Source organism: Myxine glutinosa, chromosome 5 (assembly GCF_964187855.1).
Source record: "Myxine glutinosa chromosome 5, kmMyxGlut1.1, whole genome shotgun sequence".
Lineage (NCBI taxonomy): Eukaryota > Metazoa > Chordata > Myxini > Myxiniformes > Myxinidae > Myxine > Myxine glutinosa.
This window is the reverse complement of record NC_136265.1, coordinates 118,268,819-118,296,663: the sequence shown is the minus strand read 5'-3', so window position 1 is coordinate 118,296,663 and position 27,845 is coordinate 118,268,819. Positions and strand designations below refer to the sequence as shown.

Here is a 27,845-nt window from a genome sequence, read left to right as displayed (position 1 = left end):
TTGCAGACCGTGCCAGTCAGTCTGAGTGAAATGCCAGACTCGTCGGCGCTGAGGAGGCTCTCTGAGAATGGCCAGAGAGATGTCCACTTTAACACGCACATGATCAGAAGAACCGATTGGAGCAGAAGAAGAGCAGCAGATATTTGCAGCGAAGTTTGTCATAACCAAGTCGAGAAGAGAAGATACTCCATTGGCTGAGATCCAGGTCGGGAAATTGACAGATTGTGTCAATCCCAGTGAGTCACAGAAGTCACAGAAGTCACAGAAGTCCTTTGCTGAGGTGCCATGACTGGTGAGAGAGGAACCCACACCCAGCCAGCTGGGATGATGACAGTTGAAGTCGCCACATATGAGGAAGAGAGAGTTGGGATGAGTGGATAGAAGTTGATCCATGTTGTCAGACAGCGAAATGTAAATGGAGTCATCACTGTTTGGAGGACGGTACAGAACACATATGAACAAAAGGTGGGAGCGGAAAGGAAGCCGTAGCCAGAGGTACTCCTGGGGGTGAGGTGGAGAGAGGGCAGTGCAAGGAGAGGGAGGAAGAGAGTTTTTGAGAAGGATAGCAACCCCACCACCAGGACGAGGCTCAGGTCTATCATACCGGAGGAGGGAGTAACCAGGAAGAGATATTAAGGAATCAGAGACATCTTGAAGGAGGAAAGTTTCTGTTAAGCAGATCAAGTCTGGATTGTCAGAAGCAAACTGAATGGAGAGATCAATCAGGTTTGAGCGAAGGCCCTGGATGTTTGAGGTCCATACTGTTAATGAAGAGAGAGGGGGAGCATCGGGTGCAGGACAGGGGAGTAGTAGGGTCAGATGAAGGATGAGAGGGGGAGGTAGGGAGAGCAGTTAATAGTGTGTCAGAGATTACAGAAGAGTTACAAGAAAGGGAAGGATGAGGAGGACGAAAGGTTTGATGGTGATGGGATGAGGCACAGCGAGGGGTTGTTTGAGGTGGGGGGGGGGGGCAGAGGAAATTAGAAGGTTGGGGGAGGTGGAGGTATGAGATAGAAGGGAGACAAAGTGGGGAGGAGGTGGCTTTGAGGGGGGTTAATTGGAGAGGAATGGTATGGGGGGAGATTTGAAGGGGTGGGGTTGGGGGGGAGTTTTGAGGTGAGGGGTGAGGGGGAGTTTTGAAGGGGAGGGGGGAGTTTAGGAGGGGAGGGTCAAGGGGGGAGTTTATGAGTGGAGGGGCAAGGGGGGAGTTTAGGGGCAAGGGGCAAGAGGGGAGGTCAGAAAGTGGATGATTAATGAAAGACGAACATTGATAACAAATTGGGTTTATTGTGATTTTCAAGTTGGCAATCCGATTAAGAACGATGGAGGAGGGATGGAATGAATGTGAATTTAGAGCATGTGGTGTTTTAGAATTATAAGAGATTGAATGAATGAATGATCGTTTTAAGGCCATTTTTCCCCGCGAGAGCGGGGGTTAGCATTGCGGGCCCCATGACAATCATGGTTCCCTTTTTGAGGCATTGTTTTTATGGCCGGATGCCCTTCCTGACGCCAACCCTCAGTCACCTCTTACGATGCGCAGGGATACTATGTGCCTATTCTATATCGGGGTACACACCGGGATCATTCATGTCAGCAAGCTGGTACTCAATTTGCCGACCTCGGAAGGATGACAGGCTGAGTCAACCCCCCTGGCGTTAATTCAGCAATCGACCAGGATTCGAACTCAGGATCCTAGGATCCCAAGCTGGCACCCTAACCGCTAAGACAACACCAGGCTTAAAAGATTGAATTTATTTTTTTTGAAATGGAATGAGTTGGAGAGGAAATTGAAAAAAGCCTTTTAAATAGGAAGAAAAACAGCGTGTTGTAATACACTACTGAATAAAACACTGCAGGCGAAAGTTTAAACATATTTAAATAATGTTTAAACAGAACCGTGAAGAACAATCTTATATTCACAAAATACCAACGGGGAGAAGGCCAGAGGGACAACCACGAGTCACGTGAAACAGGGCAAAAGGTGGATGGCAAGGAGATAATGGGGGCAGGGCGAACAGCACACGTGGACAGAAGTACACGATGAGACAGACAACAGCACACGTGGAGAAAGGAAAATAAATGTTTTTTTTTTTGTTTGTTTGTTTTGGGGGGGGGGGGGGGCGAGGTGGGGATTTAAAACGTTAGAAAAAGAGTATTATGTTTGGGGTAGAAGGGAAAAATCTAAGAACCAAGCAAAACACGAAGTAGGGAACTTAGGTTAACAACCACCAAAGGGGGTAGCCTCAGGGTAGGCCTACAAGGCCGCACACACAGAGCAAACAGAACACGATTAATTAATTACGAGTTACAGGAAATTCAAACCAAAACTAACTATAAACAAACAATAACGCATAGACGATAAAATAATGAGTTGAAATTTGACAAACACACGAATGGAAAAATAACTTCACTTTGGATGCCCGGAGAGAACCAAGCCTCAAGGTAGGAAGCTTCAACAACTAGGCCGCGCGGCATGAAATACTCGACTATTTTATACAGGTATGAAAAATTAACATCGAGAATCTTCCAAGGGACACACTTTCGGTACACACACGTAAGATAAATACAGTTTCGACAAAAATACAATTGTGAACAATTACTTAACTTCGAGCGTGCGTGAAGATCGTGGAACAGCTTCGAAAAACCGTGACCGCCCTGACAAGATCTCGCGAGATCTCCAACACCTGACTTGTGTGCTTCCCTCTCTCTCCCCATCTTGTCTTCCGCTCCCTTTACTGTATGTTTTGTGTGTCCGTTTTTTTTTGTGATTGATGTTAGCTCTTTCACGAGCCTCGATCTTGTATACAAAAAAAATATAAATTCGGGGTATTCAAATTCCATGTTTGAATCAAGGTGTACATTTACGACCTCTCTCTAAATAGAAACTTATTGTACTGAAGATTCAACTTTGTCAATAAAGATTGCACTCTGTCAAACATTATGTCACATTGGTCTCAGTTCGGAGCAGCATGAACGGCACTCGGTAGAGCACATACCTCTGCCAGGCTGACTAGTTTATGTTATATATCCCACCGATAGGCCAGGTCTGCATCCGGATCTGAACCCGAATCTAATCGGCTTGTTCTCGTCACCAAACCAACCCATCCACCAAGTCTCGTCATAATCTGTCCATAATATTTTGAGATATTGTGCTATGTATCGTTTTGAGATACTTCATGCATCAAATTGAGAAAGCAGTGACAGAAAAAATTGTTACGATGTTACAAGAAGCCACTTGATCATGAAAAAACAGAACTGTGAACAAAAAGAAAATACAGAACTATTGTGCAGAGGCAGGAAAAAGTACTTTTCAGTTCAAGTATCCAATAGGGAAGCAGACATCCGAGTAGAGATTAAAAGAGGGTGGATTCTAACACCTGACTGCAGCATCGCCACTCACAAACATGTCCACAAACATAGACTTGGTGAGTAGACTTCGTATAATTCACGGAAAGGTGTGTGTTTGTGTGTTTATTGTTTGTTAGGCTACTCCTACAGTTCTAGGCCAATTACATTCAGACTTGCTACCTAGGATCAGCATGACCCTAATTAGTGTATATGGGTGTTTCTCTTTTTGCACACAAATTCTTTATGTGAATGTGCGTCGTGTAGCGCCGCCTCCAGGTGAGAGAGGGCATTACAAGTCCCACCTTTTACAGTACAGTGTTGCTGTCTCCAAGTTTTTCAATGCAGTGAGGTATTTTGAATTACTCATTTGAATAAGGATAATATCACAACCCCCCGGGCTGGTTACATATAGAGTCCCTTTATAGAGAGAGTAGCGACAACTAACGATTTGACGCCATTTTGAGTCCATTCAGTGCGGAGCCGCCGTATGGCGCTAGTGCATTGAACCGTGTATTCCATTATGTTGTCTATGTATGAGAGATGGGAATGGTCTTTTCCATGTTGATAATGAACAAATTATGTGAAGATGACAAAATAGAAGACTTATGACAACTAAGAGCCATATGATAAAGAAGAAAATCACAGAGCTGGTTGTGATTTAACAGTCACAGACATTTAGAACCATGACAAAGAAGGAATGAACTAGACAGGTACACGTGCTGCTTATTTCAGCCTCATTTTAATTTCAGGGAGGCGAGAGCGAGACTCGAACTTCATTTAAAAGAAATTCAATATCTTATACGTCTCCCTCACTACATGGTCTAAATTCACATTCATTCCATCCCTCCTCCATCGTTCTGAATCGGATTGCTAACTTGAAAATCACAACAAACCCAATTTGTTATCAATGTTCGTCTTTCATTAATCATCCACTTTCTAAACTCCCCTCTTGCCCCCTCTCTCCCCATCTTGTCTACCGCTCCAGATGTTATTTGTTTTATGTGTCTGTTTGTCTTTCTGTGTGATTAATGTTCGCTCTTTCACGAGCCTCGATCTTGTATACAAAAAAAAAAAAAAAAAAACTCTCACCTCCCTGCTATACATGTACATGTACAATACAATGTTAAGAGTTCGATGTAAAACACGTTACATTTACATCCGTTTCAACGGATTTTACATCCGTTGGCCCCGTTTACGGTGCCCAAGCGGCGGTTCGACCACGTGCACGTCGACTTGGTGAGACCTCTGCCCCCCTCACGAGGGTTCACCCACCTCCTCACCATGGTCGACCGCACCACACGGTGGCCGGAGGCCGTCCCATTGGCGGCGACGTCTGCGGCTGAGGTGGCGCAAGCCTTTATCGCCACTTGGGGTGCCTGGTTCGGTGCCCCCTCGGACATCTCGTCCGACCGTGGCCCCCAGTTCACCTCGGAGCTCTGGGCCGCGGTGGCGCAAGGGCTCGGGGTGAAACTACACCGCACCACGGCCTACCACCCCCAGGCCAATGGCCTGTGCGAGCGCTTTCATCGCTCCATGAAGGCCGCACTCCGGGCCAGCCTCTGCGACGGTGGCTGGGTCGACAGGCTCCCCTGGGTCCTGCTGGGCCTCAGGACGGCGCCCAAGGACGACCTGCGCGCGTCCTCGGCGGAGCTGGTCTTCGGGCAACCACTGCGGGTACCGGGTGAATTTATCCCCGACTCCACGGCTCCTTGGTCCGCGGCGCAACAGCGCTCCGCCCTTCAGGAGACCGCCCGGAGGTTCACCCCGGTGCCAACGGCACACCACGGTTGCCCGCCTTCCCACGTCGCCCCGGAGCTTCGCACGGCAAAGTACGTGTTCATCCGGCACGACGCCCACCGGGCACCGCTCCGGCCCCCGTACGACGGGCCCTTCCGCATGTTGGAGACCGAGGACAAATTTTTCACGGTCGACATCGGCAGTGCCCCGGATCGCATTTCCGTGGACCGCCTCAAGCTGGCCCACCTCAATCCGGACCACCCCCTGCCAGCAGCTCTGCCTCCGCGTTGAGGCCGCCCCCTGGCGGTCGGACCCCCGGTCGGACACGCCGGATGTAAAATCGATGTAAAACACGAATGAGAACGCTGCGTACAGCGGGAACGTTAAAACGCTGACCGATATGCGTCCGATCCTGATCCTGTCCGCGATGGACTCAAAATGGCTCCACGCAATCACGTGACTAGATTTTTCCGGACCCTCTATGTCGCAACTCTGTATATAAAGGGACTCTAGTTACATAGAGAGCGGGTCCTTCTAGTCCATAGTGTGTGTGTGTTTGTGTGTCTCCTCTACAACTCCAAAACCATGAAACCTAGCACCCCAAAGCTTTACATTCATACTAAGTGAACACCAAGGGAATGCTTGGATGAAAACTGGGTGTTTAGGTAAATTTAAACACCCCTTTTGAAGATAATTAACGGCACACCTTCATGAATGGCTTATCCTTGGTCAGCCCAACTTCACCTCCCAGGTTCACCTTCACCTCATTATTGGCTTGTAGTGACTGCAAACTTACTGGAAGTTAAAATATATCAGTTTTGTGTCCATTACGTCAACAACAACAACAACAACAGACATTTAAGGCCATTTTCCCTGCTAGAGCGGGGGTTAGCCTTGCGGTCCCCATGACAATCTTCTCCATTTTGCCCTATTTTCTGAATCTCTCCTTGTTAACCCCCTTGCCCGCATTTCTTCTTCGACCATCTTTAGCCAAGTCTTTCTCGTTCTTCCCCGTCCTCTACTTCCTTCTACATTCATTTCCATCACTCTTCTCAACCAGTCACTTTCATCCTTCCTCAACACATGACCAAACCATCTCAACGTGTTTCTCGTAATGTTTCTGGTGTCTCGTGTTTCGTAATGTTTCAACCATTACGTCTATGATGTCATTACGACGGCTGAGTCCACCGACCAACATACCAAGATTATTGTGGAGAGATCGCCAAGTGGTTTAAGCATTCGAGCAAGCACTCCATTCAAAACCGTTAAGGATCGGCTGGTTTGGCAAGTGCTAGCTAGCTGCTTGGTAAATGAGCACACCACCAACTCTTGTGGGGTGTATAGATTACAGTAGATCTTCGCTCAGTTCTATAAGTAAAACTTACCTCAATGATGTCGGGATTCGTCCAAATTTATCTCTATATAATTCCAGCAATCTCTCTGTGTGTGTGTGTGTGTCTGTCTGTATGCGACCGCTGTTTCTCGACAACTACCGGTCCGATATACTTGAAACTTGCCAGGTATATTGCTGGGGACCCGAGGATGTGCCTTTTCAAGGTTTGAAATTAATCGGACAAGTGGTTCCCAAGGTATGGTCACCGTACTCGCAAGCCGTTCGCTTTGGCTTTGCGAATGGACCAAACCATTTCATGTAAATAGAGGGGGGGGATTGGCCTATACACAGCCTCTCTGGATGTTAACTTTGCCAAAAACAAGAAAATAAAAACAACCGTTAGTTTAATTGGTCTATTATAGTTCTATTAAAGATGATAGGTTAATAATTTAATATTGAGAATTTGTGCTTCCCAAGTTATGGTCTCTCACATTCGCCTATATTTTCTTGCTCCGTATTCTGTGGTCGTTTCTGACACGTGGTGTCAAAAAATTTTTTTGTTGTTGTTGTTGTTGTTGTTGTTGTTCTCTTCTCTTTTCTTTGTTTTCCCTTGCGAAAAGATAAAATACGTTTGCGATAATTGAATAATTGGCCATTACAACTAAATTGTTTTCCCTTGCGAAAAGATAAAATACGTTTGCGATAATTGAATAATTGGCCATTAAAACTAAATTGCGAATAATCGTAATTCTGGCACGTGGTTTCAAAACTTTTTTCCTTTTGCAAGCACGTACGGGCACGCCCTAGTTTGTTTAATGTTATAAACAGCATTAGCGACTGCTTAAAAAGCTAATCATACGAGTTTGAGGTTTATAATATTTTACAAGCCCGGCTATGCGGCTGTTAGACTTTTGGTCTCGTTTTAAAATGTTTTTAAAATGTTAAAAATGTTTTTTAAAATGTTTTTCATCCGGTTTTTAGAAACTTCCCCCCCCCCCCCCCCCCCTTCTCAAATTACGCCTCACTGTGCCTCATCCCATCACCATCAAACCTTTTGTTCTCCTCATCCTTCCATTTCTCCTAGCTCTTCTGTAATCTCCGATACACCATCAACAGCTCTCCCTACCTCCTCCTCCTCTTCATCTTCATCTTTCCTTACGCCCCCCCTCTCCTGTTCTGTATCCGATGCTCCCCCTTCCTCTTCCTTAACGGTATGGACCTCAGACATTCGGGGCCTTAGCTCAAACGTGACTGATCTCTCCATTCAGGTTGCTTCTGACAAACCAGACTTGATCTGCTTAACAGAAACTTTCCTCCTTCAAGATGTCTCTGATTCCTTAATATCTCTTCCTGGTTACACCCTCCTCCGGTATGATAGACCTGAGCCTCGTCCTGGTGGTGGGGTTTCCATCTTTATCGAAAACTCTCTCCCTCACTGTCCCTGTACTGCCCTCTCTCCTCCTCACCTCCAGGAGTACCTCTGGCTACGGCTTCCTCTCCGCTCCCACCTTTTGTTCATATGTGTTCTGTACCGTCCTCCAAACAGTGATGATGCAGTGTGGTGCTGGGCACACACGTTAAATAAAGGTAGGCCACAACGCTTTGGGTTAGGTAGAGATCTTTATTGCATGCTCACTCGTCAGCACTGCCGTGCTCGGGGCTGCGAGCGGCGTGTATACCTGGAGGCCACGCCTCACCTGGGGCGTGGCCGCCACCCACTGGTGCTCGGAATTATGTCACTGCGCCAGCGGGTTATCGTGTCCGCCATACGCGCCCCCCCCAGAATTCCCGCGCACCTGAAGGGTCAGTTTGCGGGGCAAACGGATGACCCGGCCGAAGCGCCCTCTGGCGGCTGGCGGCGTCTGGGATGCCGGGATGCCATCTGGGATGCCTCTGGCGGCATCTGGGATGGGTGCAGGGCAGGGGGGTGGCGTGACGGCGGGGTTGGGCGGTGCCGGGGGTATGCCCGCCGGGGGGCGGCCCCGACGCGGGGGCAGAGCCGCTGGCGGGGGGTGGTCCAAGTCGAGGTGGGCCGGCTTGAGGCGGTCCACGGAGACGCGGTCAGGAGTACCGCCGATGTCCAGGGTGAAATGCTTCGCCCCGGTCTCCAGCACGCGGAAGGGCCCGTCGTACGGGGGCCGCAGCGGTGTCCGGTGGGCGTCGTGGCGGACGAACACGTACTCCGCCGTGCGAAGCTCCGGGGGGGATGTGCGTTGGCGGGCAACCGCGGGGCGAATCTCCGGGCAGTCTCCTGCAGGGCGGAGCGCTGCTGCGCCGCGGACCATGGTGCCGTGGAGTCGGGGAGGAACTCGCCTGGCACCCGCAGCGGTTGTCCGAAGACCAACTCCGCCGCGGATGCGCGCAGGTCGTCCTTGGGCGCCGTCCTGAGGCCCAGCAGGACCCAGGGGAGCCTGTCGACCCAGCCGCTGTCGCGGAGGCTGGCCCGGAGCACGGCCTTCATGGCGCGATGGAAGCGCTCGCACAGGCCGTTGGCCTGTGGGTGGTAGGCCATGGAGGGTGCAGCTGGACGCCAAGCCCCCGCGCTACCGCCAGCCAGAGCTCCGAGGTGAACTGGGGGCCGCGGTCGGAGGAGATGTCCGAGGGGGCGCCGAACCGGGCAACCCAAGTGGCGATGAACGCTTGCGCGACGTCCGCCACATTCGTTGCTGCCAAAGGCACGGCCTCCGGCCACCGGGTGGTGCGGTCCACCATTGTGAGGACGTGGGTGAAACCCCGCGAGGGGGGCAGAGGTCCCACCAAGTCCACGTGAACGTGGTCGAACCGACGTTCGGGCACCGTAAACGGGGCCAGCGGGGCCTGGGTGTGGCGGTGAACCTTCGCGCGCTGGCACATCCTGGCCCAATCGCGGACGGCCTTCCGGAGGCCATGCCAGACGAACTTGTCGGCGACCAGCTTTTGGGAGGCCTTCGTGCCCGGGTGGGACAGGCCGTGGATGGCGTCAAAAACCCCAGCCAGCGGGCACGATGGGGCGAGGCCGGCCGAGGGAGACGTCGCACAAGAAGGCCGCGCCCGCGCCGTCGAACGGTACCTCGGTGATGCGGAGGCCCGTGATGGCGGTCCGAAAAGCCTGGACGGCGGGGTCGGCGGACTGGTCCACCGCCATCTGGGCATAGTCGATCCCGAGGTGGACCGCGTGGGCGACGGACCGGGAAAGGCAATCTGCCACTGGGTTGTCCTTCCCCGCGACGTGTCGGATGTCCGTCGTGTACTCGGACACGGCCGAGAGGTGACGCTGCTGCCGGGCCGACCACGGCTCGGCGACCTTGGCCATCGCAAAGACCAGGGGTTTGTGGTCGACGAAGGCCGTGAACGGGCGGCCCTCGAGCAGATGGCGGAAGTTCCGGACCGCCAGGTGGAGCCCGAGCAGCTCGCGGGCGAAGGTACTGTACCGCCGTTCGTGCGGGCGGAGCTGCCGTCCAAAAACGCCAGCGGCTGCCAAGCTCCCTTCACCCATTGCTCGTGCACCGCGCCCACCGTGTAGTCCGACGCGTCAGTGGTGAGGGCGGTCGGTGCATCGGGTGCCGGGTGCGCGAGCATGGTGGCGTTAGCCTAGGCGAGCTTCGCACCCACGAACGCCGCATCCATCGGCTCGGTCCCAGCAACGTCGCCTTTGCCCGGCTTCACCCGGAGGGCCTCGTGCAGGGGGCGCAGGAGCTGGGCGATGCGGGGCAGGAAACGGTGATAAAAGTTCACCATGCCCAGGAACTCCTGGAGCCCCTTGATCGTGCGGGGGCGCGGAAAACCCCTGACGGCCTCCACCTTGGCCGGTAAGGGGATGGCCCCGTGCCTGGTGACGTGGTGCCCCAAAAAGTCGATTTCGGTGATGCCGAACAGGCACTTGGCGGGGTTGATGATCAGGCCATGTCGGCCCAGGCGTTCGAAGAGCATGCGGAGATGGCGGAGGTGCTCCTCACGGGACGTGCTTGCGACGAGGATGTCGTCCAGGTAGACGTACACGAAGTCCAAGTCGCGCAAGACGCTGTCCATAAGCCGCTGGAACGCCTGGGCCGCATTCTTCAACCCGAAGGGCATCCGCAGAAACTCGAAGAGGCCGATTGGTGTGATGACGGCCGTCTTCGGTATGTCCTCCGGCCTGACGGGGACCTGGTGGTATCCGCGGATGAGGTCCGCCTTGGAGAAGAGGGACATTTTCGCCAACCGGGCAGAAAAGTCCTGGATGTGAGGGACCGGGTAGCGGTCGGGGGTGGTAGCATCGTTGAGGCGGCGGTAGCCTCCGCACGGCCGCCACCCACCGCCGGGCTTGGGCTCAATGTGCAGCGGCGATGCCCATGCGCTGTTGGAGCGCTGGACGATGCCCAGTCGCTCCAGCGTGGCGAACTCCCCCTGCGCCACGGCGAGCTTCGCCGGGTCGAGGCGGCGCGCCCGGACATAGACCGGTGGCCCGATGGTGGGGATGTGATGCTCCACCCCGTGCTTGACGGCCACCGCCGAGAAAGTGGGCCGCGTGAGGGCCGGGAAACTGGCGAGGAGGCGGGTGAACTCGTCCGCTGCCGGAAGTGTGCAGACCAACCTCGCCGGGACCGAACCGCTCAGCAAGCCGCTTGGCGAGCCGCTCGGTGAGCTGCCCAGGGAGCTGCTCAACGAACTGCTCAGCGCGCAAGCAAGCGAACTGAAGGTTTCGGCTTCGACAAGGCGTCTGTGCCTCACGTCCACCAGCAGCCCATGCGCACAGAGGAAGTCCGCTCCGAGTAGGCCCATGGGGACACTAGCGGTAACGAACGACCACTGAATGCGCTGCCCCCCGAACCGCAGCGAGAGACAACGCTTTCCGAACGTGCGGATGGGCGTGCCATTGGCGGCAAGCAAAGCGGGGCCCCGGCCCTCAGCTTGCTTGTCGGACGCGGAGGCAGGGAGGACGCTCACCTGCGCTCCCGTGTCGCACAGGAAGTGATGACCCGAGGAGGTGTCCGTTATGAACAGCAGGCTGCCAGTATGGCCGACGCTCATGGCAGGAAGCGAGCGCCGGCCTGGCCGTTTCCCGACCTGCCAAAAGTACAAGGCGGGCGGCAGGACCTGGCCTTGTGGCCGAACCTGGTATGGAACTGGCACCAGGTCTGGCCCGGTGGTGGTTGTCGCGCCGGTCGTGACGACGGTGGTGGGCGGGGCGTGGCGGCGGCCACGCGCGGATCCGCCCAACCTGCGCTGTGTTCGGGAGGATCCGAACGCAAACGCGGATCCGCCAAACCTGCGCCGTGTTCGGTAGGATCCGAACGCAAACGCGGATCCGCCCAACCTGCACTGTGCTCGGCGCCGGGATCCACGACGGCCGTGCTATATGCCGGCCGTGCGTCGTGGGCTGCGAAAAACCTGTCCGCCTCCCTGGCCAGGGCGCGCGGTTCCGTAATGGTCGTACCGGCCAGCGCGAGCCGTACCGGTACAGGCAGCTTGCGGAGGAAGAGAGCACGGAAGAGGAAATCCGCGTGGCCGTCGCCGAGCAGGGACAGCATGTAATCCATGCGGGCGGACGGTCATGTGTCGCCGAGTACGGGAAGGTCCAAAAGACGTTCAGCGCGATCGGCCTCTGTGAGGCCAAACGTGTCGAGGAGAAGCCGCTTGAGCGCCGCGTACTTGCTCTCGTCTGGCGGGTGCCGGAGGAAAGACACGATTCGGGCGGTCGTGCCGGATCCAAGGGCAGCGACCACGTAAACGTACCTTGTGTCGTCCACCGTGACGCCCCGAAGCTGGAATTGGGCCTCGGCTTGTAGAAACCAGGTGTCGGCCTGCGCTTCCCAGAACTCCGGTAGCTTGATCGCGGCAGCGTTGATGGCCATAGCGCGTTCGGGGAACAGCAACGGCTGAACCAGTCGGAGGTCACCAGTGTAGTGTGGTGCTGGGCACACATGTTAAATAAAGGTAGGCCACAACGCTTTGGGTTAGGTAGAGCTCTTTATTGCATGCTCACTCGTCAGCACTGCTGTGCTCGGGGCTGCGAGCCGCGTGTATATCTGGAGGCCACGCCTCACCTGGGGCGTGGCTGCCACCCACTGGTGCTCGGAATTATGTCACTGCGCCAGCGGGTTATCGTGTCCGCCACAATGACTCCATTTACATTTCGCTGTCTGACAACATGGACCAACTTCTATCAACTCATCCAAACTTTATCTTCCTCATATGTGGCGACCTCAACTGTCATCATGCCATCTGGCTGGGTGTGGGTACCTCTTGCACCCACTGGCGTAGCGAGGAGGGGGGCGAAAGGGGTGTTCGCCCCGAGCGGCACTTCTGGGGGGCGGAAAATTTTGTTATTTTAAATCCTTCAATTTATCATTATCAGCACTTCGTTCCATTTTTCCGCGGCTCATGAAAGCACAAGTGAAGGGAGGAGTTGAACTGTGCAAATGACCCCGCCCTCCATTTTCTGACCAATGGTTGCGGCCAATGATATCCCTGAGCTGCGTGACCAGTCTTGGTGAAATTTCACCCAATAGGGTGAAATCGGTCTGAATCTGGTGATCTGGTGGAAGAAATCGAAATTGGTCGAAATCTGGTGAAATATCAACAAAACACCCCGCCACGAGGGGGCGGGGGCATGTTAAGTAGTGAAGAACCAACAGGAAGCCAGTTTGGGGCCGCAGTTAGCCACATCACCAGTACAACACCATGACAGGCAAACATCGTGCAAGGCAAGCAATAGCCACGCCCAGGAGGACCTTTGATTGACACGGGGGAGGGGCATACAAGAAGCCGGCCACACTGATTGGCCACCGACAATCGAAGTGCGAACAATGACACCTCAGCCAATCAGTGAGGGAGGCGCAAACATTCGGCCAATCGGTGCGGAGGGCGAAAAAGACCTACCAACAAGCTGCGCGCTGATTGGAGGGAAGGGCCGGTGACGTCAGACCACGGCAGATGATGAGCCCTGGCCCCTGAGCCGTTTTGTGAACTTTAGGCAACTCTTTTCGTTAAAAAAAGTTTGTTCGACAGTTCATTTGTCAATATTGTATCGTAAACAATATTTACAAGTTTGTTGTCATTTAGCAGTCGATATCTAATGAAAACTTTGCATTTGGTGAAATCTACTTCAATTTGGTGAAATTTAGGCACCCGATTGGTGAAATTCGGAAAACCCGAGTGGCAACACTGTCATTGAGAGAGGGGGCGGGCAAAAAGTAGCGCGTGGCATGCCGGGAAACTAAGCGGACGAGGAGTTCGCCGTTCACATCTCATTAGTGTTCGCGTCTCATTTGTACAGGTTAGAAAAGGATATGAACAAAAAGAAGAATTTATTAGGAAGGTTTTTAAAGGTTGAAAATTAATTTTCTTTATTTTCTTTGAAATCCTGTCTGATAAAACCCTCTATCATCTATTTATTACGTAAGCAAAAATGGGTGAATTCCCCTTTTGAAGGCCAAGGAGTGCCGGGCTAATGCAACATGGCGCTTCACAGAGGGGAGGAGCCACATGACCTCATGCTGATCGCCATCTTTGTAAAATCTTGAGAAGTCGTACTTGTAAAAGTCCCCTTCCCCCAGTATCAGGATTCTCTTGTGATCGATAAGTTATCATCCTCGCAGAGCTCTCGTTCTCTCTGCTTCCCTCTCTGCAGGGTTAGCAAGCTGAGCTTGCTTCTGCACACGTTTTGCTTCTCTTTTTTTACTTTTGCTAACGCGAGGACGAGGAAATGACATTGTTTTTATGCTTTTGGAATACTTCTGGCATTTCATTGAATAAGTTGGGCCAATTTTTATAAAATTTATCAAAGATTATTTTTCCTTTTTTACATAATTTCCACAATGTTTTGATAAAAATCCATAATTTTCACGATCCAATATTGTTTTCAAGGAATCTTAATTGCAGATCTGGAAACGTTATGCTCTTAACAATTTCCTATTTGCTTTCTAATTTATTACCACAACATTACTATTGAATTATTCTTGTCTTTACTTTTTAGACGAACCCTTTCTACCATGAGCAAGCGGGTTACATCACGTCTAAGCGGAGCCGCCAACAAGCGCCTTCGTCAGTCTCGAGAACAAGCGAACCAGAAAGGTGAAGCTGCCTTACGAAAGTGTCTGCAGGTGTCAGACAGAGTGGATGGGAAAAGGTCTGATCATGGACCAGAGACTGAGGAGACCTCACCTGAAATTCAAAAACAAACAAGGGATGCATCAGGGCAGGAGTCCACCGAGGTAAATGAACCGCATGAGCTACGTCGAGCTATAGATCTACCTAAACCAGATTCCAGTTGGATTGATATACTTCATGATGTGGCAACGTGGTCACACTATATTTCTCAACATATACGAGTGGATCTGGTGATGAAAGGCCCTCTGGGTATTCAGAACAGGGATGGGACTCATCCAAATTTTTCCCAAAAATGAGGAGAACCACAGTATGTCTGGGGAGTGGTTTTTCAAATAGATAGAGAATGGAGAAGAACTCCTAAACCACTGGTTGCTCTATTCACCTTCATCGGACTTTCCTCTATTGCTTCTGCTGCTGCCTTTTCAACCCTGGTAGTAGCTCCTTTGCCAAGAAGGAGGAATTTAACAAGTGTAGGAAGTTAAACCCTCTGGTATCTGAGCATGAACAAAGCCCAGGCCATTATGAGGCATCTATGATGTGGAAAGAGACGTGTATTCGTTTGGAAAGAGGAGCAACAATAGATCATGACATCCAACGTCAGATTGAAAGCGATGCGGCAAAGTGGCGCGCCACTCCCAAACGTATCATCCGTGTATTTATCACGCAAAAATCTCGCTTTTCGAGGGCATAGAAAGATTCTCTCACCCGAAACGACCAATAACCCAGGGAGTTTCCTGGCACTGATGCAGCTGTTAGGAAAATATGATCCAGTAATGAGAGAGCATTTGACGAATGTTGAAGCTGTTCTCCACCCTACCGTCACATACCTCTCACCCACCATTCAAAATGAATTCATACAACTTCTGGGTAGACTGGTGAAGTTTAACATCATCGAGGAAGTTAAAACCGCAAAATACTATGCCCTCATCTTGGATAGCACTCCAGATCAATCACACGTAGATCAGACGTCTCAGATCCTAAGATATGTCCATATCTCATGTGGGGAAGTGAAAGTAAAGGAGTCATTTATTGATTTCATGCAGCTGGAAGGCAAAGACGGCTGAATATTTAACAGAACAAATCGTTAGTAAGCTGCAAGATGATGGTCTTGACCTCATGCACCTCCGTGGTCAAGGGTACGACAATGCCGCCATGATGACCGGGGTTCACCATGGAGTTCAATGGCGAATCACCGGTATCAATCCAAAGGCTGTCTTCATTCCGTGCACCAATCATTCCCTTAATTTGGCTGAAGGTCGCTCTGCTGCAACTACAGTGAACGCCATGACTTTTTTCGGGAAACTCCACCAGTTTTTCTCTGTCTCAACTCACCGGTGGAAAATCTTCAAGCAGTTCGTCCCAGGGAAGAAGGTGAAGCGAGTTTGCGAGAATCGATGGAGCTCCAAGCATGATGCAATGGATGCTGTATGGTCCAATCTACATGAAATATCTGAAGTCCTGGAGCAGCTTCGTGACAGTAACACCGAGACGCAGGACGCACGGTCAGATGCAGCTATTTTGTTGAATAGCATGATGACCGACATTTTCACTGAATTCCTATTCTTTTGGAAGCCCATTCCAACTGAGATGAATGACACGCAAAAAAAATTCTCCAAACAGCTGGGCTCGGGCTAGATGCCTCTGCTGCCAAATTGGGAGCCCTTGTTTTATTTTTCCAAAATGAGTGGGATAACGTCATGGAGGAGGCATAATCAAGGCCATTAATTTGTGTGAGCAAATGGGAATCTCTACCGAGCAACGGATAAGAAGAAGGAAAAGATTGCCACGGGAAGACACCATGGACGCAGGTCTCTCATTGCAAGATGAGATTTAATGGGAGCAATATGAAATCTTGGATCGGCTACACGAGGAAACGACCCGACGCACACATCAGATAAGTGACATGAACATGAAGTTTGCGTTTCTCATGTGACTCAATTATGTGATGGACTCAGCCAACGACAGAGACATTGCCATGAAAATCCATCATCTCACAGAAACGTGTGACGATATCATCGCCAGCGAGCTACAGAGGGAGATTCATCGTCTTCGTCAACACATCAAAATGTATGAGGAAACAACTGGAAAGGAAACGGTGGACTGGAAGGCATATTAAATCTTTCAATATGTTGTGAAGTTGGGATTCGAGGGATCTTTCCCAAACCTTCTCATCACACTGAGGACGTTTCTCACCATATGTGTGTGATTGTTGCAGCGTGTGAGAGGAGCTTCTCTAAACAGAAACTGATAAAGACCTACTTCACATCCACAATGAGCCACTCTAGGCTCAGTAATCGAGCCATCCTCTCCATTGAGTTGCAGTGTGTGAGAGGAGCTTCTCTAAACTGAAACTGATAAAGACCTACTTCAGATCCACAATGAGCCACTCTAGGCTCAGTAATCGAGCCAAACTCTCCATTGAGTTGCAGCGTGTGAGAGGAGCTTCTTGAAACTGAAACTGATAAAGACCTACCTCAGATCCACAATGTGCCACTCCAAGGTTCAGTAATCTAGCCAAACTCTCCATTGAGTGTGAACTAGCTGAGTCAATTGACATCAAAGATGTGATAGCCGACGAGTTTGCCTCACTGAAGGCCAGGAAGAGGTGAACCACACAGTCACCACAACCTCACGCTTAGTCAGCCAATGACCATTTATAAAGGCAGAAAAAAAACTTGAACTGTTTACTTGTAAAGTACTGTACCTAATTTGATTTGTAATAAAGTTATTTTATTGGGCTTTGTGTTTAATTGAGCATGTGAGTTATGAGGGGGCGGCAATTTGACATCTCACCCTGAGCTTCATTTTTCCTCAATACGCCACTGCGACTCATTGGGACTGACACAATCTGTCAATTTCCCAACCCAGATCTTAGTCAACGGTACATCATATCCACTGGATTTTCTTATGACAAACTTCCCTGCAATTGTCTGCTGTTCTTCTTCTGCTCCAATCGGTTCATCTGATAATTTCCTTCTTAAAGTGGATATCTCTCTGGCCATTCTCAGAGAGCCTCCTCAACGTCGATGAGTCTGGCATTTCACTCAGACCGACGGCACGGTCTTCAAGCATCCATCAATCATCTGGACTGGTCTCCCATCTCTACTGCCTCTGACATCAACTCATCCTGGGAATTTTTCCAAAGTAAACTGCTCTCGCTCATGCACAGATTTATCCCATCTCGTCTTCAGATGTCTTACCCTTCCTCCCGTCCATGGTACACTGAATCTTGTGGTGAAGGAGTTGCCCTGAAACAACTTGCCTTCGCATCCTGGAAGGCAAATCCACCGGAAGGCAATCTCAGTTCCTTGCACAAAGCTCGGAACAAGTGTGTGTCCACCCTCAGGAGAGCCAGGAAACAATATCTCTCCACTCTCAAGACTTAACTCTCAAACCTGTCTCCCTCCTCCAAATCCTGGTGGCGTCTGGTCAAATCTGTTTCTGGTGTTTGTTCCCCCTCCATCCCCTCCCTTACCTCAAACGGCTACACAGTTGACACCACACGTGACAATGCCGAATGCCTCAACTCTGTGTTTGCCTCTAAATCTTGTGTCCCAAACCCATATCTCTCTGTACCCAGTCGTACCCAGCTGCTCCTGGACTCTGTATCCTTCTCTCCTGACAAGGTGGAGAAGTTTCTGTCAAACCTCGACTCTGATTCTGCAACTGGACCAGGCGGCATCAGCCCGCGGGTCCTAAAATCCTGCTCTGCTGCTCTATCTCACCCTCTCTCAATTCTCTTCACCCTCTCTTTTGCTCAAGGTCATCTTCCATCTGCTTGGAAAACAGCCAACATTACCAATTTACACAAAAAGGTGCAAAAACAGATCCTTGCAACTACAGACCAATCAGCCTGCTCCCAAATATCAGCAAAGTCATGGAATCCATCATTGCTTCGGATATCAAATCCTTCCTCTGCTCCAATGGCTTGATCTCCGATCATCAATTTGGATTCAGACCAGGTCATTCTACTCTGGACATGCTGCTTCTGCTGTCTCAACAATGGATGGAGGTCCTCAATACCAAACAGGAAATGAGAGCTGTCTCCCTTGACATATCACGTGCCTTCGATACGGTCTGGCACCCAGCTCTGCTCACCAAACTCTCCTCCTATGGTATCCATGGAAATCTCCACGCATGGCTGGCGGACTTCCTCTCTGGTCGTAGTCAACGTGTGGCCCTGAATGGGTTTCTCTCATCTTCCGTTCCTGTTCAGCCTGGAGTTCCCCAAGGCAGTGTTCTGGGCCCTCTGCTTTTTCTGGTCTTCATCAATGATCTCTCCGACTCTCTGGAAAATCCTCTCTATCTCTTTGCTGATGACTCCACTCTCTGCCGCTCCATTCCTCATCCCTCAGATCGGCAGGCAGCAGCCTCCTCACTCTCTGCAGACCTGGACAAAATTATACTGGTGAAACAAGTGGAACATGTCTTTCAATCCTGACACATCTCACACCTTTACTTTGTCTCTCTGAAAAGACCGACTGGAAAACCCTCCCATCTACTTTCTCAACAATCCTCTCAAAGGTTGTTCTGTCGCTCAAGCTTTTGGGTCTCACTATCTGCCATGATGTTTCCTGGGAAAACCACATTTCCAAGCTGGCCTCCAAAGCCAGTCACCGAATGGGCATCCTCCGCCATGCGAAGTCCTTCCTTGGCACACCTGAGCTCCTCACCACATACAAAGCTTTCATCCGCAGCTTTATGGAATACTGCTCTCCCCTTTGGGCTGGTGCTCCTGCAGACTAGACTGCAGACCTAGCTTGGCTCACACTGAAGAAACCAAAGCTTTCAGAATCATTGGAATCTCCCACGATGAAGCTGATTCCGAGGGCTTTTCTCTTTCTCACCGCAGGCAAGTACGTGGGCTTTCTGTCTTCTACCGACTCCTCTCCAGCCTAGCTCCCCCTGCTCTGTCTGTGCTCTGTCCCCCAAATATTCCTTCAGGACTCCGCTATTACAAACACCACTGGGGGCATAGCAACATTTAAATAAATGAAGAGGAGTGGCAATTTTCCTACACATGTAAATTAATTCGTCATAATCCTGTTTATTCATTTAATTCTTTCATTCCTCTTTTTCCTTCCTCTGGAACAAACTCCCTCACTCTCTTCAATCCCACTCCTCCCTCCAGGTCTTCAAAACAGCTGTCCACCACCAACCCTTAGCTTCCCCCATCCAAAACCATGATATTTTCTACCCCCATTAATACACCTCCTTCAAAATACATTTTCTTTCCTGAAAGTCCTCGTAGTGTCCATCTTGTTTATCCCGTGTATCCCGCCCCAACCCTCTCCCTTCCACAGATCTCCTGATGTCCCTGTTCTCCATTGTTGTTGTGCTTCCCTCTTGTCTCCCTTTATTATATATTCTATGTGTTAGCTCTTACAGGAGCCTCGACTTAGTATAAAAAAAGGCTTTGGCTGCGGTTCGAACTGCCCACTCACCTAGACGGTGTGGACGCTCTAACCACGATACCACCGAGGTGATATGAAGGATGTATTTCTTTGATAAGTGAAAGTTAGAGGCATGAGGTGTAAACAGGTAGTAAGAAACTCCAGGAGATCTTCAAGCTCCATGGGATACCTCGAGCAGTGTGCGAACCTCCGCTGGGGGGCGCTGGTGGACCCCAGCAGATCGGACAGGGTTGGGCAGGTTCAGGGGAGCAGCACCGCCTCCACCGCATTTCGTGTTCCGTCGCTGTGGGTGCGGCTGCGGCTTCCGTGTGTTGATGAACCCCGAGTGACGAGGCGGACACGGTGTCAGGGATACCTGGCGATCGGGGGACGGGCATGGATCCTGTCACGAGCTGGAGCCCGGATCAGGTGCTATCCTGGATGCGAGGTATGGCCTCATGATGCTACACAAGGCGCTATGAACCTAACTGCGCTCGCACACCTGAACCTTTGGCTGATTATGGCCTTTGTCAGGAGAAGCCAGGTCTTCTACCTATTTTGTATGTACACCTTACACAAGTGTAGCTGTGGAGGTGTGAGGGTATGAATAATTTTCACAGGTATATTCATGTACTCAGGTGTGGAGGTATGCACTACCTTCCACATGTATATTTACACAGGTGTGGAGATAGGCACACTTTCCAAACGTATATTTACGCAGGTGTGGAGGTATGCACAACCTTCCAAACGTATATGTATGCAGGTATGGAGGCAGGCACACGTCCCAAACGTATATGTACACAGGTGTGGAGGTATGCACTATGCACACCTTCTAAAGGTGTGCAGATTTTGAGGAATTTACAATTTCTAAAGGTAGATACATGCAGGTGTGCAGGTTGGACACACCTTCCAATAATCGATGTATGCGCATCTTCCAAAGGTATGTGGGCATGGATATATATATATATGTACATATACAGTCATGTGAAAAAGTAAGTACACCCCATGTGAAGTTTTGACTTTTTCAACATATTTCAACATACAGCTATTTGATCTTCATTTCAACAATATTGACAGATAAATGTGATATAATATAACAAATATCATGAAACATTTACATTTTGTAGTCCATTGTATAATTTAAATAAACATAAATGCAAATTTCGCATGTGGAAAAAGTAAGTACACCCCGACATTTATCACCACTTCAAATACCTAAAATTAGAATCAGGTGCACCAGCTCAGGCGCAAATGATTAGAACATCGTTAGAGAGGATCTTGGAGGAACCTGTCTTATTTCAACCTCAGACATTTAGTTTGGTTTGCTCTTTGTTGTTGAAGTGTGTGGCGTCACCATGCCTAGATCAAAAGAGCTCTCTGAGGACTTCAGAAAGAAGGTTGTAGACCTTGCAGACCGCAAGATGCCTACGAGTCTTGGAAGGGATTTAAAAAGATCTCCAAACAATTTGAAATCAATCATTCGACTGTCCGGAAGATTATCTACAAGTGGAGAAGATTCCAAACAACTGCCAACTTGTTCAGGCCAGGCGACCCCAGCAGGTTCAGCCTGAGAGCAGACCACAAGATGCTGAAAGAAGTCTCTAAGAACCCCAGAATGTCATCACGGGACCTACAGGTAGCTATTGCCACTGTTGATGTAAAAGTGCACGAGTCTACCATAAGAAAGAGGCTGCACGAATTTTATCTACATGGGAGGTGTGCCAGGAGGAAACCTTTGCTGTCCAGAAAGAACATCAGGGCAAGACTAGAGTTTGCCAATGAACACCTAGGCAAAGACCAGCACTTCTGGAACAATGTGCTCTGGACAGGTGAGTCAAAGGTAGAGCTATTTGGCCACAGTACCAGAAGACATGTTTGGCGAAAACCAAAGACAGCATTTGACCACAAGAACCTGATACCAACTGTAGAGCATGGTGGTGGAAATATTATGGTTTGGGGCAGCTTTGCTGCATCAGGGCCTGGGCAGCTCACCATCATAGAATCCACTATGAATTCTTCATTGTACCAGAGGGTGCTTGAGGATAATGTGAGGCCATCTGTCGGAAAGTTGAAGCTCAACCGAAGGTGGACCTTGCAACATGACAATGACCCTAAACATACCAGTAAATCCACCAAGGAATGGCTGAAAATAAAGAAATGGAGGGTTCTGGAATGGCCAAGTCAAAGCCCGGATCTAAATCCCATCGAGATGTTGTGGGGGGATTTGAAACGAGCTGTGCATGCAAGAAACCCCTCAAACATCGCACAGCTGAAAGAATTCTGCATGGAGGAGTGGGTGAAAATTTCTCCCAGTCGATATCAGAGACTGGTAGACAGTTATAAGAAACGCCTACTTGAGGTTGTTTCTGCCAAAGGGGGCAATACCACCTATTAGAGCCAAGGGTGTACTTACTTTTTCCACATGCGAAATTTGCATTTATGTTTATTTAAATTATACAATGGACTACAAAATGTAAATGTTTCATGATATTCGTTGTATTATATCACCTTTATCTATCAATATTGTTGAAATGAAGATCAAATAGCTGTATGTTGAAATATGTTGAAAAAGTCAAAACTTCAAATGGGGTGTACTTACTTTTTCACGTGACTGTACACATATATGTGTGTGTGTGTGTGTACAGTTTGGATGTGTAACTCTCTCAGTTGAATATGTAAGTGGGGTGTGAGTGCCTGTGGCCTGTGAATACCAAAGGTTTGAATTCCACATACCTGGTACGATGTTCTCTCTGAGTAATGGTTACCATGGCCCATGGACTCACCATGTACTCCTTTGGGTTTTAGATTGTCTTGAACCAACTCCATAATTGCTCAGTTAAGGTGTTGTAAACTTTTGGTCTACTTCCTGTGTTACGGTGCTGTTTACCAAAGGTGTGCTGCTTATGTTACGGTGTTTTGGATTGACAGTGTGCCCCATGACATACGGTGTTGTAGACCAATCGGCCTGCTCCCAATCATCAGCAAGGTCATGTAATCCATCATATAATCCTCTGTTTATTTTTGAGTCACATGCACAATAATCCTAAAAGAACCCTCAGGGCCATATTGTGAAGCAATCCAGGTCGTCGTGTCACACCTGCGATGGAGATGTTCGGCCATTACCATGGTGTGGAAAAGCCAGTCATGGCCGCACCAGAAAATTGCGCTTTGTGCCACAAGCTAAGACAACCTGCTATATCTGGGCCTTTGCCGACTCCGCAAGTCTATTTATATTCAGTGTTAGTCAGGGGTCTACTGTAAAAATATCCCCCATGCACCACCCTCCTCAGCAGCCGCACCACCGCCAATATCAGCACCTGCACGACCGCCCTCCTCAGCAGCCGCACCACCGCCAATATCAGCACCTGCACGACCGCCCTCCTCAGCAGCCGCACCACTGCCCCTCCTCACCTGCACCACCACCCCCATCAGCACCTGCACGGCCGCCCCATCAGCATCCGCACCACCGCCCCTTCCTTATCTGCACCAATGCCCACTCTGCATCCTCACCACCATCCTCACCACCACCCCCATCAGCACCTGCATGACCATCCCCTTCAGCACCTGCACCACCACCCACCTCAGCACCTGCATGACCATCCCCATCAGCAACTGCACCACCACCCCCATCGGCACCTGCACGACCATCCCCATCAGCACCTGCACCACCACCCCCATCAGCACCTGCACCACCACCCCACTCAGCATCCGCACCACCACCCCTCTCAGCATCTGCACCACCACACCACTCAGCATCCGCACCACCACCCCACTCAGCATCTGCACCACCACCCCACTCAGCATCTGCCCCACCACCCCCCTCAGCATCCGCACCACCACCCCCCTCAGCATCTGCACCACCACCCCACTCAGCATCTGCACCACCACCCCCATCAGCATCTGCACCACCACCCCCCTCAGCATCTGCACCACCACCACCCCACTCAGCATCTGCACCACCACCCCCCTCAGCATCTGCACCACCACCCCCCTCAGAATCTGCACCACCACCCCACTCAGCATCTGCATCACCACCCCCCTCAGCATCTGCACCACCACCCCACTCAGTATCTGCACTACCACCCCCCTCAGCATCTGCACCACCACCACACTCAGCATCCGCACCACCACCCCCCTCAGCATCTGCACCACCACCCCACTCAGCATCCGCACCACCACCCCTCCTCAGCATCTGCACCACCACCCCACTCAGCATCTGCCCCACCACCCCCCTCAGCATCCGCACCACCACCCCCCTCAGCATCAGCACCACCACCCCCCTCAGCATCCGCACCACCCCCCCCCTCAGCATCCGCACCACCACCCCACTCAGCATCCGCACCACCACACCCATCAGTATCTGCACCACGACCTCCTCAGCATCCACACCACCACCCCCCTCAGCATCCGCACCACCACCCCCCTCAGCATCCGCACCACCACCCCACTCAGCATCCGCACCACCACCCCCCTCAGCATCCGCACCACCACCCCACTCAGCATCCCGCACCACCACCCACCTCAGCATCCGCACCACTACCCCCCTCAGCTCGCCTGCACCACCCCTCCTGCTCACCCGAACCAATGCCCCTATGCACCCGCATCAATGCCCCACTCTGCACCCGCACCACCTCCCTCATCAGCACCTGCACGACTGCCCCCCTCAGCATCCGCACCATCACCCCCCTCAGCATCTGCACCACCACCCCACTCAGCATATGCACCACCACCCCTATCAGCATCTGCACCACCACCCCCCTCAGCATCTGCACCACCACCCCACTCAGCATCTGCACCACCACCCCCCTCAGCATCCGCACCACCACCCCCCTCAGCATCTGCACCACCACCCCACTCAGCATCTGCACCACCACCCCCCTCAGCATCTGCACCACCACCCCCCTCAGCATCTGCACCACCACCCCACTCAGCATCTGCACCACCACCCCCCTCAGCATCTGCACCACCACCCCATTCAGCATCCGCACTACCACCCCCCTCAGCATCTGCACCACCACCCCCCTCAGCATCTGCACCACCACCCCCCTCAGCATCCGCCTCACCACCCCCCTCAGCATCCGCACCACCACCCCACTCAGCATCCACACCACCACCCCCTCAGTATCTGCACCACCACCCCCCTCAGCATCTGCACCACCACCCCCCTCTGCATCTGCACCACCACCCCACTCAGCATCTGCACCACCACCCCCTCAGCATCCGCACCACCACCCCCCTCAGCATCTGCACCACCACCCCACTCAGCATCAGCATCCGCAACACCACCCCCCTCAGCATCTGCACCACCACCCCACTCTGCACCCGCACCACCTCCCTCATCAGCACCTGCACGACCGCCCCCATCAGCAGCCGCACCGCTGCCCCCCTCCTCGCCCGCACCTCCTGAGGGGATCTGAGAGTGTTCAAATTTTCCAAATGAATCTTTACCATTGGGAGATAAGAGCCAAAAACGATACCTGACATGATATTCCAAAGAGTTATGGACGGATTATGGCAAAACCTGCTGGATGACATGGTTTAGCGACACGAACAAGGTGATTCGGTTTTGGTTCAGGTCTAAATCCAGATGTGACCAATCAGTGGATACAAAACATAAACGATTCACTTGGTGGAGATAGGCCCTCTCCACCGCTTACCTGGTGACGTGTGATGAGCAGGTGTTACACACAAAAGAAGAAGTGATTGGAGGAAGTGTTCCCTCGGGATACGACATGACGTTTACTCTTTCAGTCCCAAGTAAACATACACATGAAATCGGATCCGTGTACCATGCTCGATACATAAACATCAAATCGGATCCGTGTACCATGCTCGATACATGCACATCAAATCGGATCCGTGTACCATGCTCGATACATACACATCAAATCGGATCCGTGTACCATGCTCGATACATGCACATCAAATCGGATCCATGTACCATGCTCGATACACACACATCAAATCGGATCCGTGTACCATGCTCCATACATGCACGTCAAATCGGATCCGTGTACCATGCTCAATACACACATCAAATCGGATCCGTGTACCATGCTCCATACATGCACGTCAAATCGGATCCGTGTACCATGCTCCATACATGCACATCAAATCGGATCCGTGTACCATGCTCGATACATGCACATCAAATCGGATCCGTGTACCATGCTCGATACATGCACATCAAATCGGATCCATGTACCATGCTCGATACACACACATCAAATCGGATCCGTGTACCATGCTCGATACACACACATCAAATCGGATCCGTGTACCATGCTCCATACATGCACGTCAAATCGGATCCATGTACCATGCTCAATACACACATCAAATCGGATCCGTGTACCATGCTCAATACACACATCAAATCGGATCCGTGTACCATACTCGATACATACACATCAAATCGGATCCGTGTACCATGCTCGATACATGCACATCAAATCGGATCCGTGTACCATGCTCGATACATGCACATCAAATCGGATCCGTGTACCATGCTCGATACATACACAACAAATCGGATCCGTGTACCATGCTCGATACATACACATCAAATCGGATCCGTGTACCATGCTCGATACATGCACATCAAATCGGATCCGTGTACCATGCTCGATACATACACAACAAATCGGATCCGTGTACCATGCTCGATACATACACATCAAATCGGATCCGTGTACCATGCTCGATACATACACATCAAATCGGATCCGTGTACCATACTCGGTACATACACATCAAATCGGATACGTGTACCATGCTCGATACATACACATCAAATCGGATCCGTGTACCATGCTCGATACATACACATCAAATCGGATCCGTGTACCATGCTCGATACATACACATCAAATCGGATCCGTGTACCATGGTCAATACATACACATCAAATCGGATCCGTGTACCATGCTCGATACATACACATCAAATCGGATCCGTGTACCATTGTCGAGACATACACATCAAATCGGATCCGTGTACCATACTCGGTACATACACATCAAATCGGATCCGTGTACCATGCTCGATACATACACATCAAATCGGATCCGTGTACCATTGTCGAGACATGCACATCAAATCGGATCCGTGTACCATACTCGGTACATACACATCAAATCGGATCCGTGTGCCATGCTCCATACCTACACATCAAATCGGATCCGTGTACTATGCTCGATACATACACATCAAATCGGATCCGTGTACCATGCTCGATACATACACATCAAATCGGATCCGTGTACCATGCTCGATACATGCACATCAAATCGGATCCGTGTACCATGCTCGATACATACACATCAAATCGGATCCGTGTACCATGCTCGATACATACACATCAAATCGGATCCGTGTACCATACTCGATACATACACATCAAATCGGATCCGTGTACCATACTCAATACATACACATCAAATCGGATCCATGTACCATGCTCGATACACACACATCAAATCGGATCCGTGTACCATGCTCGATACATACACAACAAATCGGATCCGTGTACCATGCTCGATACATACACATCAAATCGGATCCGTGTACCATGCTCGATACATACACATCAAATCGGATCCGTGTGCCATGCTCGATACATACACATCAAATCGGATCCGTGTGCCATGCTCGATACATACACATAAAATCGGATCCGTGTACCATGCTCAATACATACACATCAAATCGGATCCGTGTACCATACTCGATACATACACATCAAATCGGATCCGTGTACCATGCTCAATACATACACATCAAATCGGATCCGTGTACCATGCTCAATACATCCACATCAAATCGGATCCGTGTACCATGCTCGATACATACACATCAAATCGGATCCGTGTACCATGCTCAATACATACACATCAAATCGGATCCGTGTACCATGCTCGATACATACACATCAAATCGGATCCGTGTACCATGCTCGATAC

The 27,845-nt window shown here is 50.7% G+C and overlaps 2 protein-coding genes across 5 annotated transcripts in view; one reads left to right on the top strand and one right to left on the bottom strand.

Annotated features, from left to right (window-relative positions):
• Window positions 1-27,845, bottom strand: part of HDX (highly divergent homeobox) — a 131,584-nt gene that overhangs the window by 83,141 nt on the left and 20,598 nt on the right. The gene's annotated exons all lie outside the window — the stretch shown is intronic.
• The window catches only part of CNKSR1 (connector enhancer of kinase suppressor of Ras 1), a 153,756-nt gene continuing 146,033 nt past the window's right edge, over window positions 20,123-27,845 (top strand). Inside the window, exon 1 of one of the 4 annotated variants that reach the window (XM_068116429.2) lies at window positions 20,123-20,332. In XM_068116429.2, coding sequence (XP_067972530.2) covers window positions 20,281-20,332 — 52 coding nt within the window. In that variant the 5' untranslated portion in view covers window positions 20,123-20,280. The remainder of the gene's footprint in view (window positions 20,333-27,845) is intronic. The other 3 variants (XM_068116427.2, XM_068116431.2, XM_068116428.2) reach the window with 3 other exon arrangements.